General features: G+C 32.8%; 1 protein-coding gene and 1 pseudogene across 2 annotated transcripts; both read left to right on the top strand.

The window, feature by feature from the left end:
- The first annotated feature begins 4,462 nt into the window (after positions 1 to 4,462).
- Positions 4,463 to 6,518, top strand: LOC143588775 (salutaridine reductase-like; annotated as a pseudogene). The gene is made up of 5 exons (XR_013145164.1): positions 4,463 to 4,476; positions 4,576 to 4,816; positions 5,623 to 5,700; positions 5,795 to 5,977; positions 6,056 to 6,518. The product of XR_013145164.1 is annotated as a salutaridine reductase-like (transcript).
- Positions 6,519 to 12,769: 6,251 nt separating this feature from the next.
- On the top strand, positions 12,770 to 13,581 carry LOC143588776 (protein LURP-one-related 4-like). The gene is made up of 3 exons (XM_077069696.1): positions 12,770 to 12,997; positions 13,129 to 13,356; positions 13,444 to 13,581. The coding sequence occupies exons 1-3, from the start codon at positions 12,770 to 12,772 to the stop codon at positions 13,576 to 13,578; spliced, it is 591 nt and encodes a 196-aa protein (XP_076925811.1). The 3' UTR covers positions 13,579 to 13,581.
- The last annotated feature ends 2,183 nt before the right edge of the window (positions 13,582 to 15,764 follow it).

The following is a 15,764-nucleotide window of genomic DNA, read 5'->3' on the forward strand; positions in this document are numbered from 1 at the left end:
CTATGTTAGATGTTCAATTCCAAGACTATGGCTCAAAGTGGATAATAGATTGGCATATATAAAATATTTGAATTAAGCTCAATTAGGGGTAATCAATTAAGGTAGGCATAAGTAAATACATTGAAGATAAAACCTACTATAACACCAAAATAATATGCTAAAGTAAAGTTCTATTTGAAAATTGGCTTTGTGTTGGCTATGACCAACATTCAAATATTATGAACAATTTAAAATAACGTTCCACTTGAACGTTGTCTTGCTTTGGCTATGACCAACATTCAAGTATTATGAACACAATTAAGTAATGTTCTATTTAAATTTTGGCTTCGCGTTGGCTATGACCAAAATTTAAATATTATGAACAAGTTAAAGTAAGGTTCTACTTGAACGTCGGTTTCGTGTTGGCTATGACCAACATCAAGTATTATGAACAAATAAAAGTAAGGTTCTATTCGAGCGTTGGCTATGACCAACGTTCAATTGTTATAAACATATTAAAGTGAGGTTCTATTTGAATTTTGGCTTCGCGTTGGCTATGACCAAAATCCAAATATTATGAACTGAACATAATTAATAGAGTGTCTCAATGTTTTACATAAACTTTGGTTTCCATTTGGCTTTGACCAAAACTCATGGATTATGAACATACATGTAAATAGTAAAGCAAAGCACATAAATACAACATAACACCTTTGGACAAGAAATGAAATATTTATGTAAATTATGCTAACAATTCATCATATGTATCATCAAAACAAGTAGTCGTTGGGTTTATATTGTTTTGACAACATATATAACTACAAAAAATAGCATTATTTAAACTTAAATGTCAATCAATAGATATCGCAATCTATCGCGTTGGTTCAATCATTTAATCCTTTGATAAAGTTGTCATTAAAATAAATGATTTTATATTGCATATGAAAGCTTTAATGTATGCGAAAATTTCAGCTCATACGAAACTTATGCAAACGTTATACATTTACACATAAGTCAAAACTTTAGTGCGGAATAAAACCATTCGAGAGTTCAGCCATTCGCAAGTTATGGCCATACGAATGTTTTAGGCCATTTGCAAATGTGAGGCATTCGAAAGTAATTGGCATACACAAGTTAAGTTATTCGAAAGTTATGGCATATGAAAGTTAGACCATACGAAAGCTTTGGTTATTCACAGGTTTGGCCATTATGGTTGTTTGCCTATTCGAACGTTGAGCCAGACGAAAACTTTGGCTATTCGTAAGTTAGGGTAGTAAAAAATTAAAGCCACAAGTTTCGAACATTTATGCAAAAAGTGAAACCATTCAAATGTTTATGCGAAAATTGAGTAAAATAAAGCATGCAAAAGTTTAATAAAATGAGCCATGTAAAATAAAATAAGGCATAACAAATTCTAAGATGTATGCGAGAGATGATGCATTTGAAAATTTGCTTCATGTGAAAGATTATGCGAAAATGATTGGTATGCGAAAGTTACCAATTTTACAAATTAAATTCTAAATATTTTCGTCAAGCATGCATACTAATAAATAAATATCCAAACTGATATGAAGCATACATATAAGTTAATTCGGATTAAAATAATAAACTCCGCTTTTGTAACGACCTCATAAAAAGAAATAATTGAGTTCATGCAAAATTAACTTTGATGCAACTTTTTGTTCCAAATCACATGTAATGTAGCCATACGAAAGTTAGAAACAAAATTCACATGAAATTAAAGTTGAGCCACATGTTAATATGAGTTCATATAAAAGCTCGGTTATGCACTTATGCATACAAAAACAATTATGCCAAAAGTTGTGGGCCACACTAAAACATAAACTAATTCTAAGTGGGCCCTTTGAGGCTACATAAATGATACATACGACTCTCTAATCAATGTGGGCTTTGAATTAAAACTTGATCTATACAAAATTTAATTGGAATTAAATTTCATGTGAAAAAAAGCATAATGCATACAATAATGGAAGATTAATAATTCCTACATAGCTTTAATCCTATAAGAAACGCTTCAAGAAACAAATAAGAATGCTAGAATTTTAAAACATGCAGAAGCAATATTAAGCAATATTATACAACAGGCCACATGCAAAATAAAAGTGATTATAAGCAGCAATTTAAATCCATGTCATAAACTCATAATCAACTAATTTATACATGAGTAAGTTAATAAGTTAAGATGGAAATATGTTTTGAACTGTAAAAATAACTTAGCCCATACGAAACAATATATTTACTCCATATAAATTAATAAGTTTCATACAAAATTAAAGCACAATTTCATAATGCATGGAAACTAATCATGCGTCAGTTTACGAATTACATGCGGGCACAAAAGGAAAATTATGAGTCAAGTTTGATGCAGGTAAAAAGACATTCTCATATTATGATGCATGAATAAAACAATCAATCCCAATAGAATAATTTAAGTCATCATTAATTATACGTTATTATACAAAACATTCCTTTAATTTAATAATTACTCGTGACGTTAATTACAAAATTAGAACAAGAAACGAAAAAAAAATATTTATCATCCGAATGAAACTTTAAGAAAATACTCCAGGTATAATTTAAGTCATAATAAAACTAGTAACATATGGTTATCCAAATGAAATCATGATTCACTCTAAATCAGAATGGTACGAAACATGCATATATGTTAATTTGGATATAAATCTCACTTCTCTTCTTTGCAAATATGGGCCATACAAAAAGAAAACAAACAAATAAAATAATTTTGATGCATTTTCTCATGAGTAATGTTTAGTAAATCCCATTTATAAAAGATAAGGGTTGTGCATGGATAGGAATATGTTAATCCAAGAGTAATTTAATTTCCATATAATTTCATATGGAATTTAAGAATCAATTACAGTGAAATAAAACTCAAGAATCAATATAAGTTTCATATAATTTAATCTTCATCCAAGTATTAAAACCGTGACAACATACAATATTATAGGGAATCAAAGATTTTGGTTTTATGAATCTCTAAACAACAGTAAGTTTTAACGTAAAATTGATTATATACTTGTAATTCCATAAAATCAATTAATCGATTTAATTTCCAGAAAATCAAGTCATCGATTTTGATTTTTTTTTAGAAAACAAATAATTGATTATTTAATGATTGAACCGACATAATCAACATACTCTCTGATACCACATGTTGATTATATCGTAAGAACATGGGCAACGTTAAGAACCAATAACATGTAGACTTAATCATAAACATTAGATAAACGAATTATTAACCATACTTACTTATAGGAATGGTTATCTTTGAAGATGATGAAGCCATTATACCAATCTTTCTTACTTCCCTTTAGATGCCTTAGTTTTGATGGAGATAGTGTGCATATATGAGATGGTCATGGTGTTTGATTGTTTCTCTATTTATATGCAAGCAAGGCATCAAAGAGCAAGTGTCCTTTCATCTTATGTAGTTACATCCATCAAATAACTACTAATAATTACTTAATTTATGGAGACTTTTTATTGTCATTTGGTAAGGTTCAAAGAATGATCTAGAAGACCATATGTACTAGACATATTTCCATTATTTCCAACAAATAAACGATCAATAAATATTTTATTATTCCTATGTTTTTCTAGTCACGTTTTACCTGTATGTTTTAGCCTTTTAAGACTTGTCGCAGGCTGATTTAGAGTTTCAATAACCCTTTTTCGTCGGTAGCGTTATCTACGAGGTAAAAAAAATGATTTATAGTGGCACAACTTTGTTTCCTTCTTAAGGTGGGATGAATTAGAGTAAACTGTGGTTTTCGTTTTTATGGTTTGTTTAAATCTGTGGTTCAATAGTTTCAATTATGTGATTTCCGTCCCCGTATGTTCATTTCACTTGCAATTAAACACGACCCCACTAACCTCGTTAAGTCTGATCGTTAAATCCATCAATTGCCTCTCATGTGAGGGGCAATTTTGTCCTTTATTCCCAAATACAGATTTGGACAAACCACAGAGAATAAATTTCATATAAGTTTGTTTTTTTTTTAATTTTATAAAATACGATTGAAATTAAAATTTTGTATGATGATCAAATACAATTAGTATTAATGTACAAAACGTGCGAAGTGAAAAAGAGAAAAACGATATGACATTTTCATAAACATGCGAATAACGTAGTTATGCTACAACGCAAAGCTTAACTAGCATAATAAAATTTTGCTACAATATTCCAACTAATGTAGTTTTGTTACGCTTCAGTTTTAGAAGTAGCGTAATTTTATTACGCTATTTGTAAAACTAATGCACAATAAAACTAAGTTGATTGTAATATTGTGGCATAATTTTGTTACACTAGTTGGTTTTTATGGTGTGACATAATAACATTGTTTGCGTAATTATGAAAATACACCGCGTCTAGTGTTATAAAATATAAATCCCCTCACAAAGACCGGAAGCAGTCAAAGAACAACCGTTAGAAAACAATAAAATGGCATCAAAAAGGTAATCATAAATACCTTTTTTCCTATACAAATATGAAACTTGAAATCCAGGCAATCTTGTTTATGAAGTTGTTTAATCATATTCATGTCAACTGTTTAGGATTGCCGTTGTTACTGGTGGAAACAAAGGTATTGGTTTCGAAATATGCAGGCAATTGGCCGATCAAGTGCTGGTGGTGTTGACTTCAAGAGACGTCGTGAGAGGCGAAGATGCCGTCGTCAAACTGCACTTGTCTGGTTTACTGGACGTTATTTATCATCAACTTGATGTCACAGATCCGGCCAGCATCGCTTCCTTGGCGAATTTCATCGATGCTCGGTTTGGAAAACTTGATATATTGGTTAGTCCTATTTCGTATTCCAAAATATAAATTAACTGTTAGGATCAAATACAAGTAACGAGATTTGTACTACAAATAACTAGAAAATTATTATTACTTTATGTCTTTTGAACTATAGTATTATTATTTACTTTCGTTCAATAGATTAATTTTATTTGTACAGGACATGTCGGTTTTCGCACAATTTTTTTCCCTTCTTTTAGTTTTTTTTTAATTTACTTTTACATTTTTAATTTGATTTTCTTTTTCCCGCACTGCGACGACCAAACATGTGTAGACAGGGATGGCATTTTGTCTCAAATACTCAGTATTCGTTCTCGAATCTGTATCCGCACCCATACCGGTTTAGCCTACTTGGTACGGGTATCAGTACTCAGTTTTACTAGATTTTCAGTACGGGCATGATTACGGTATGGGTGTGTTTGATATTTTGTACCCGTTTGTAATGAGTGGATATTTTTTTGAGATCATCTATTTAATATCTAAAGTAAATCGTTAAACCGTATCATCATTGAACATAATATGTACAAAATACCGATCTCTACACGGTGTAGATACCAATTTGGTCATATTATAGCTTCAATTTTACGGTTTTCTTTTACCATTGCCCTAGTACTGTAACTAATCGAACCGATACCGATCAAATTTCCGACACGTGTGGTTCCAAGGCTCGAACCAGACGTCCAAACCTATGTCAACTAACTACCAAACCAGTTGGCTGGCTTTAAATTTATAATTATCTCAGAGTATTTGAACTAGTTTATTAACTATAAAAGTTGAATGTTTACATGACCTCTTATGCATAGGTGAACAATGCCGGAATCTCTAGCACTATTGTCGACGAGGAGTCGTTTCTGAGTTTAGACCTTTCATTTCCAAGCACAGTAAGTCTTGAACTTGGTAGAAAACGAGTTGTAATATTAAAGATTCAGTTGATAAAACCGTTGTGAATAAAAATATTTACTATCATATATATAGTTGTTGGAAGAAAAGGGCAAGGGATCTAAGAAAGTTGTGACACAAACCTTTGAAGGAGCTCAAAAGTGCATGGAGACCAATTATTATGGAGCTAAACATGTCACTCAAGCTTTATTAACACTTCTTCTTAAATCTAACTCTCCAAGAATAGTCAATGTCACATCCAAATTGGGACAATTAGTGGTAAGCTTATTACCAATTCACCTATTTCATAACGCGGTTTAATGTACGACAAATTATTAATTTTGTTCGTTTTTATAGAATGTGCAAGACGAAAGTGCAAGGACGATTTTAAGTGATTATGATGGACTCACTGAGGAAAGCGTGGATGAGGTTGTGAGTGAGTATATGAAGGAAAGATGAGGAGTTGTTGGGAAAGAAAGGGTGGACTAGTAATCTTTCGGGTTATATAGTCTCGAAAGCGGCTCTTAATGCATACACCAGGATCTTGGCTAAGAGATTTCCCTCTATGTGTGTGAATGCAGCTAGTCCGGGCTTAGTTGCAACGGATATGACGTTTTTTAAAGGAACTTTCACCGCTGAAGAAGGGGCTAGAGGGGCCGTGCAACTGGCTTTGATCCCCAATGGTGGGCCCTCGGGTCAATACTTTTGGATGATGCAAGACTCGACTTTTTAATATGAAAGTTGTGTTAATAGAAGATAGTTATGACTTCTTTCATTTGGTAATAATAACTAGGAATAAAATGAAGAAACTGAAGTTGTATGATACAATTTGAAAGGATTATATGTTACAAACTTACAATGACTTGTATTTTAATGGACTTTTATCAAATTAGTTCAGCCCACATTTCATTCCTTTTGTGGTTCACGTTCATTGCAGCCCAATATTTGTTTTCCAACCCATTCAAAAATCGATTCAAATTTCAAACTAAAATTATTTTCATGGCACACCAAATTTGATTTACGTTATGTTTGTTTTTGCTTAAAACATCTGCAAGGGGTTTACGTCTGCAGGCGCGCAGACGTAAGTTTATGAAGACTGTTTGTTTTTTCTTTTAAAAAAGATCTAAAAAATGCTTTTATGGTCTTTAAAAATAAGTTATTGTTTAACTTCTTAACATCCTATTAATACCTAATGTCCAACACCACCACAACCCACCGTCCGCCACCACCACCACTGCCCACCACCACCACCACCCACCGTCCGCCACCACCACCACTGCCCACCACCACCACCACCCACCGTCCGCCACCACCACCACCACCCACCACCACCACCACCACCCACCGTCGGCCACAACCACCGTCCACCACCATCACCATCTGCCACCACCACTACCACCCACCGTCGGCCAAAACCACCGTCCACCACCCACTAACCACCATCCACCACCACCACCACCCACCGTCGGCCACAACCATCGTCCACTACCACCACCCACCGTCCCCCACCAACACCCACCATCCTCCACCAACAGCGTCCACCACCCATCGTCAGCCACAAGCATCGTCCACTATCACCTCCAACCACCCACCGTCCGCCACCCACCATCACCACCACCACCCACTGTCTGCCACCACCACCATCCACTACCACCACCACCACCGTCCATCACCACCACCCACTTCCATAGTTCATACACCACCACCAATTATTTTAGAAGTCTACAGACGTTAATGACTTCTATCTACTGTGACATGTGTGATAGGTAACTAATTTTCAACTTATACTAACGATATCCAGTTTATAAAACAAACAATATTATATTTTCAGATTGCATACTTTCATACCACATCTTCAGTTACAGACAATTTTTGTCTTAGAAAACAAACAGCACCTACTGGTTCTCTTTGGCGCTTTTTTATTTTTATTTTTATTTTTTTGGAACGGGAAATGACGAGGGGGGAATGTTTTGTTTTTTTTTAAATTTTTTCGGTTTTTATTTATATTTTGAGTTATTATTTTTTTGAAGAATTTTTTATGTGGCAAAAAATTCCTTCTTAAACTTCTCATTTTTGTCTTCTTTTACGTTTTAGATTTTCCGTATAACTATATACATAAGAATATATTTATATTCACAGTTTTCTCTTAAAACACTTTTTTATCCAATTAGTTTGGAAAAAGGATATGATATTTAAACTCAAAGCTAAAATATAAAGTATTCTTCAGAAGGATAGGATGCAATGGATTTATCACGTGCTTTGTCAATGATTAGAGAAGCAACGATCTCAACTTATTGGATTATAAAAATAATAGCAATAATGATAACTTAACAATGACATCAATATGAGAGAACGGGTTAGACGCCTAGCCAATCAACCACGCTTATGGTAAATATGGCCATCACAAATATAGAAAAAAAACATGTACACCTTGAATAGACATGAATTAATTTGATAAGTCCAAATCAACACAATATTCAAAATTTTCTTATGAGAGGTGGTGCGTTCGAGTCTCTACTGAAGTTGTGTTTTCTCCTGGATGGTTGAGCCCAGTCATTACAATCTATTCATCGGGTTGAAGGGCGATCCATTTGCCAATGTAATCTTGAATACACTATGTTGTTCAGATAAAAAGTCTAATATTCGCAACCGCTCAGTAAAGGCAGCTAGGCAGGCTGCTCAACTTAAGCTTAGTAATGTAATATTTAATAATAAAGAAAACCTTATTATCTTATGTTGTTATTCGAATCATGCAATGTGTTTTTAGCCATTTAGGAATTGTTAAAAAAAATTAGGAAGCTTTGTGAATGAGAAAATTTGCATCTCCAACTCAATACTTACGAGGTTAGACTCCTTGACACCTCAAATTTATGTCCGCTTAATATTATGCTGTCGTGGTTTGGTTGCCTATTTTGTTACTCAATGTTGTATTATATCAGGGGTGTTCGCTACAAGTTAATGTAATCTTTTAATAACTTGGTGTGACGTGATATATCTTAACTTAACTCTTCTAACATGGTTAATTTTTTGCCCCCATTGACGAAAAATTCTGGATCCACCCCTATTCACAACATTCAGATTTTATGTTTTATTTGTTTTTACCAAAAAATTTCTAATTTATTATCTTTAAATTATATTGTATGTTAGGAGGTTAGTTGGGTCGGTTCCAAGCATGACTCGTATATTTACTTATATAAAAGGCATCAACAATAACTCGGGTACAATTAAATTTTTGTAACTTGAACAAAATTCGTTAAAATCATTTATCTAAACAAGCCAGACCTGATACGACAAACTGTAATCAAGTTGTAAACATGTTAAACGGGTTGATAGATTTCAATTATACAAGTTAAACATGTTGACATGCTATCATGTTTAATTAACCAGATTGATATGTCACTTAGTTTAATTAAATGGGTTGACGGGGTCAACCTAGTTTAATTAAATGGTTTGAGAATTCAACCTATGATTACAAACCACGTATTTAATTATTTTCATATCGTGTTTAAAATCATATTATATAAAATATCACCTGCAATATATTTTTGAAAAAAAAGTTCTTTTGAAAGGATCACCTACAATATATGATATACATTTGTTTTATCGCTTGTAAGCATGTCCAAACTTAATAATAACTAATATTATAGTTAAGATTTTTAGAAAGTCAACTTCTAACTTATATGGGTTTAGTCTAGAACTAGAGGTGTTGAAATCGTGACACTTATTTATATCCATGCGTACAATTATGCCCTAGAAGTAGGATGCGTAACTTTGGTAAGGTTACCGGTACCGAAACTGATATTTTCTGAATTTTTTACCTTCAATACCGGTACTGGTATGAAACGAAGATTTCGGTACCGGTATAAAAAATTTACGATTTTCAGGACCGGGATTTTCGTTACCGGTACGCTACCAATCTCATCCCTACCTAGAAATATAGAAATCGAAGCCATATGTATTGTTATCAGTCTTTAACTTTTTTATTAAAAATAATTTTAAACCTAAACACCATCATCTTACACGTATAAGAATTTAAACACATTTCATTTTTATAGATGGCGTTATAGTAGATATAGTTTATAGGCACTCTTTACAACTTAAAAAACTGACTTAAAGGACCATAAATACAACTTGAATTAATTTCATAGGTTGACATGATACATATATGTGTACGATGGAAATAATAATTGTTTTACGGCATTTTGTACTAAATTCATAAACTATAGAGTAAATTATATAAATAGCTCATATGTTTTATTAAAGTAACACGTACATTTAGGCATCTAACTTTAAAAGTTGCATGCTTAATATTTGCATGTCTTTTGTAGCATTTTTAACAATAAGTTCCATAAAATTCAATAAAATTTTTTAAAAGGGACAATTTCATATAATGATAACCAAATTTTAAAAGTTTTTTAATTAAGTTACTTAAATTTAAAAAATTATAAATTAAAACACTTAATTTTCATATTTGATTAAATTAAAGTTTTAGCATGTTCGTTTAACAATTTTTCTTTTTTGTTTCACATATAAAATCTTTTTATCTTTTTTTTTATGTTGACATTGAGTGGTGACGTAGATTTTATTGTTTATTTTTAAATTTTAATATAATTAGTGGTTTTTTTAATTTAACTACACATATTGCAAATTCTGACCCCACATCTTATCCTTTATTTCTTTTTTGACGCACAAAAAAAATTGGTGAGACTCGGTTTGAAAATTTAATAACCCAATTTGTAAAATATTTACATGATTAACCTAATTGAAACACTTTCAAAACTTTGTTTTATTTTCTTTATATATATATATATATATAACTAAAGTGTTACTTTTGACAAACCAGATTCATGGCTGTAATTTACTCAAAATTTTATATTCTTCAAGGGTGCACATCAATATCCAGGTCTCAAAAACTCATGGTTGGATTAGGTTCTAGTATCAACCAATAATGTTCATTTGTTTATCATAAAACTTTTTTAATGAGTAAAACTTATATTTTGACGCCGACAGACATGCATGTCGTAAGAAAATCGTAACAACTGTTTGGAGGGATAAGCATCAAACAAGAAATATATTAAACTGAAGATGATGTAAGGATCGACTCACTCTCCAAATTTAAATTGTAAATGCATAATATATATACTGATAGCCAGCCTTCAATTGGTTATCTTCACAGTATTAATTAATATATATAACTTATTATTGTATATAAACAACTCACTTCAGCTTTAAACAAATACATATATGCTTAACTAATAGATGTTTTAAACATGAGAGATAACAGATGTCTAGCATTTGTTTTTGTTTTTAGTAAGGAAAAATAGGTCAAAACAAAAAAATAATTGTACGAATAATCTTTTTTTTTGGGAATGCGTGATGTATTTAAAACCAAAACGGAACCTCATAGCAAGAAACCAGAAGCCCAAACAACATACGAAGAAAGAATGGAAAAACAACTAAAAACACAGCAAGTTTATGTTGGAAAATTTTGGACTAATAATATTTATTAGTTTGTGTTACTAATAATCTAGCTATTAACGAGTCCAAAGAGTAGAGATGAATGCGATATCGATACTCTACATTGTATAGTTGAGAACTTGAACATTGGTAAAGTGGAAAATGGATTTGCCTCATATTGGTAGAACGCTTGAGAGCCGTCTCAGTATTTTTGGTGGTTGGACCGGGCGTTGGGACACTGTCAGTCCGTATGACAAGTCATCACGACATGTGTCGTCACCATAGAAATGTCGTGACTAGTGTCATCCAGCAGCCGCCATGTGCCGTGTATGAAGGTGAGTCAGCATGCTAGGTGTCATCTCCTGGTGGTCTGCGCACCACATGCTGCCATGTGTCTTGTGACTCATCACCCGACGTACTATATATAGAAAGGTCGGGTGGCGGTTTTGATATACCAAAAAACTTGAATCAGTCACATCCCGTATGCACACTCGACCTGACCACACAACTCAAACTAGTTCATGTTCTCAATTCCAACTCTCTCTCTCTCTCTCTCTCTCTCTCTCTCGATCATCTCTCTCGTTTCAAATACAGTTTGGGACTTGGGTGCTAGGGTAATTCCAGCATTACATATCGCCTCGGCTGTTGTACCCTGGGAAATAGACGGGCTTGTGAAAGTGGCATGAAATCTGTTTTAAGGGACCTGTTTAACAGAGATCCTCAGCCACAGTCGAAAACTATAGTTTGTTTAGTCTTGCAGCTAGAAAGGTATGGATGGATACGGGTGATCAAGACGGGTTCACCAAGAGAAGACCGTATAAGAAGATTCTACTTGGAGGTGATGCTTGGGACTCGGTGGGTCCCGGTCAATGCGGTTCAGGTGTGATTTCAGCACGATGATCAACTCGACTCTGGCCTGGTTTCAAGAATTAGCTTTTTGAGCACAAGTCAAGGTTCTCGGTATGAATCAAGACATGCATATTTGTTATATTTGTTGTTATTCTCGTTTAAATTTGTATACAATATATGCTATAATTTTCCAAATTAAATTATATAAAGACATTATTTATTGTTATTAATATTGTTTAATAAAATTGTGACAGCTTATACCTTTAGCGTAGAATACACATTATCATGAACCCTTCGTACGCTCTACACGCATTATTTTCCCGTTAGTATATTACCGACACTATATACATAGAGATCGAGAGAGAGGTATGATGTCAACAATTAAGGATTTGATCAAACTTATAATATAGGTGTGTAATAACTAATAAGCTTATTTTCTAATTCTTGATTTAACATATAATAATTTAATAAAAGGTGGACGAATTCAAATTAATGATATTAATGTCTCATAAACAATACCAGAAGAAATTATAAGCAAATATATACGAGTATAACTATAAGTCAAACTCATATTTAAAACTGTTTTAAGCATGTTCTTTACAAAAACCATTAATATATTCACTTCAAACCAAAAAGGGCTAGTTTAATATTATCATATCACTTTTATGTTATTATAGAAAGTTGGGGCCTATTACATCGTGTTTGGAAGTTATATAAATGGATGCCCACTTGATGCATAAATGACCTATCAAATTCTCTTCCAAAATGGCTAAAATATACCCTAAAAAACCTTCTTCATCTTCTTCTTATTCGACCGAAAGAGAAACATATACTATATGGATGAAATCACTTGTGTTAAACTCGAATGGGTATACGATCTATGATTCCAACGGTGGAGTCATTTTTCGTATAGATAATTATGATAGCAAGTGTAGAAGTGAAGTTCATTTGATGGATCTTCGTGGAAACGTTGTTTGCACAATACTTCGAAAGGTAAGTTCGTGTTTTATGATATTATTTTGTTATAACGACAGTGATTTTCGTTATAACAAATATTCTCACTTTAAAACGTCTTTAAAGCGATGTTTAAATTGAATTAATTTGTTTTGCAAATTATTTAACAGAAACTATTAACATATGGGCTTTGGGAATGCTACAACGACAAAGATTCTCGTAGACCATGGTTTAGAGTTGGAAAGACTTTCGGATTTTTCAAGAATAGTTCGGCTTATGATGTTTTAGTTGGAACCAACGAAGGACAATGTATAAGTGGCTTGAGTTATAAAATGGATGGATCGGTTCATAGCTTAGAGTTTAAGATAATCGATGGTGAAGGAAGGGTCGCAGCTGTGGTGAGCATTCTGTTAATCATCATTTTATGTGTGTCATGGTTTTTTTGGTATATTATGAGTAATAGTTTGTATACTTTCGTTATATAGGTACAAAGAAAACGATCATCTTCAGGGGTCGTGTTGGGTGAAGACGTATTGCACGTGACAGTGGAGCCACACATGGATCGTATATTAGTAATGGCTCTAGTAGCGATACAAGGATTAATCTGTAGGAAGATGTAGATGTCTTTTTTGGTTTCTAGGAAAGATACAAATCCTTTGAAGAAAGGTTCTATACATATATACAAGAGTTGTTTGTTATCATACCGGGAGCCTGTTGTCGTGTTTTTCGGCTAGTCTCAGTTATCAGTTTGTTATAGTATATGCCATATCTATAACATTGTGATCTAGATAAGGTATTGCATATTATTGATCGACTGAAAGTAAAGTATAAAGTGTGCATGAGAAACCCAAAAAGGATAAATCCGTCTATACAATATAACCATATAACCCTCGATCATAAATTTTAGTTGATACTTCCATGGAGTCAAAAGTGGGAGAAGATCGAACCTTAAAACTAAAGCGGGAAAACAATGAGAACCTTAGCATAGGAGAAACAAGTAATCACATATGGGTAAAATAACAAGAACAACGTAAAATTTTAAGAAAACTCAGTGTTAGATGTCACATATGAAACATGAGCTACGGCCGTGTTGGTAAGTCAGTGACAACGAGAAGTGTTGCGTCTTGGCGTTGTCGATATTGTAGGCGTGCCAAAAAAAAAAACAAGTAAACTTTAATCTATATAAATATACAATCAGATAAACTTAAACTTTTATTAAGAAATTTGATATTATAATTTGCAAAATGTACATCATACTCCTAAAACTATCAATACCATTAGATGTAATTGTTGGAATTACGTATGCCCGAGACACATACTTATATTAATGTGGCTAACTGTGTTTGATCCAAGTCGGGTCATACCCAATAACAAGCTAGACGACACCAAATGTATTCTTTTAATGATTTGATCATTTAAATGAATACCGAACACTACGTGTTTAGAAAATTGGTTTTCTAAACAAACACACTTGAGGATTTAAATAAATTATCTGGATAATTTGTTTATATAAATTAATTATTTAATTGGTTAAATAATTATATAAATGTATGTACATTTTATAAAAATGAGTTTTATAAAATGAATGGAGATGTTTTAAATGGTTAAAACAAAATACAAAACAAAAAAAAAAAAAAAAAAAAGGAAAACAAAACAAAAACCGGCCACCCATGTGGGGGTGGTGGTTTTACCCAATCAAAGACCAAGATGCTCTTTGGTTCTCCTTTTATGTTCCTCCATTCAACACACATGCATTTTGGGTCTTGTTTTCTTTTGTATTTTCAAGTGTAAAACTCTCTCTCTTTCTCTCTCAATATCCACGGCCACTTTGGCCAAAGAAAGGGGGTGTTTTGTGAGCTTGATTCAAGTGTTCTAATCCTAGCAACAAGTTGGTGTTGTTGTTTAAAAGCTTGGGGTATCAAAAGCTTGAGGGTTTCTCCTTTGCAACCTTGCCATTTGAAGACATTATCTTCTTCATCCACCTACATCTTCTCATAAGGTATAAGAAGGTACAATTTACTTTTGTGAGCATCTTGTTCTTGTAATATTGATCCTTGTTCTTTGGGTTTTAGTTTTAACATAATGGTATGTTCATAACAAGTTTTAAAATCTAAGCTTCCGTTGCGTTTTCTAGTTAAATATGGTTAACTTGAACTTTGATAATCTTGTATAAAACCCAACAATGGCATCAAGAGCCGGTTACAAGGACTTATGCTTCTTTTGTATTCATAAATTTCGGATTTTTTTTTCATGGGTGAAAAGGGAAGTCCGAAAATTTGGTGGATTTTACCCCTCATGGTTTTGTAAGATCTTGACATGCATGGAAAGATCTTAGGAAACCATTATTAACATTTGGATGTTGAATATAAAAAAAAAAAAAAAAAAAAAAAAAAAAAAAATTGGCCGTAGCCTTTTGGGGGGGGGGGGGGCGATTCTTTTTTGGGGGTATTTGGGCATTGGTTGCTTAGGTTGCATGCTTAGAACATTTGGTATGTTTGATTGTGTCATAACCGAAACCTAGACCTTGGATGTGTTGATTGTTGTTTGTGTATGTTGATTATGTTTATTATTCAATATGGTTGTAATAATTCATAATCTTAGGCTTGTGTAATTTATTTATTCATAAATTGGTATGTAATAAATAGATTAGTTGCATTTTCCTTTTTTTTAGAAAAATATGTATTAGGATACATTTTGTAAAAATTGAAGATGCAAGAATTGGTGGATTTGGGCCTTGGACCGAAATTTTGGGCTTGTTGGGCCTCACCGGCCCATCATGGGATTCAAGCCCATTAGGCCCATAAAT

The sequence above is a fragment of the Bidens hawaiensis genome, unplaced genomic scaffold (assembly GCF_021521415.1).
Source record: "Bidens hawaiensis isolate Kalapana, Puna unplaced genomic scaffold, B.hawaiensis_p1.1 tig00036767_1, whole genome shotgun sequence".
NCBI classification, from domain to species: domain Eukaryota; kingdom Viridiplantae; phylum Streptophyta; class Magnoliopsida; order Asterales; family Asteraceae; genus Bidens; species Bidens hawaiensis.

What these genes read in the sequence shown, in the direction of transcription:
- LOC143588776 (XM_077069696.1), top strand. Translation starts at nt 12,770, where the DNA reads ATGGCTAAAATATACCCTAAAAAACCTTCTTCATCTTCTTCTTATTCG. An exon ending in TTTGCACAATACTTCGAAAG is followed by an intron (nt 12,998 to 13,128) that starts GTAAGTTCGTGT and finishes ATTATTTAACAG; the next exon opens with AAACTATTAACATATGGGCT. An exon ending in AAGGAAGGGTCGCAGCTGTG is followed by an intron (nt 13,357 to 13,443) that starts GTGAGCATTCTG and finishes TTCGTTATATAG; the next exon opens with GTACAAAGAAAACGATCATC.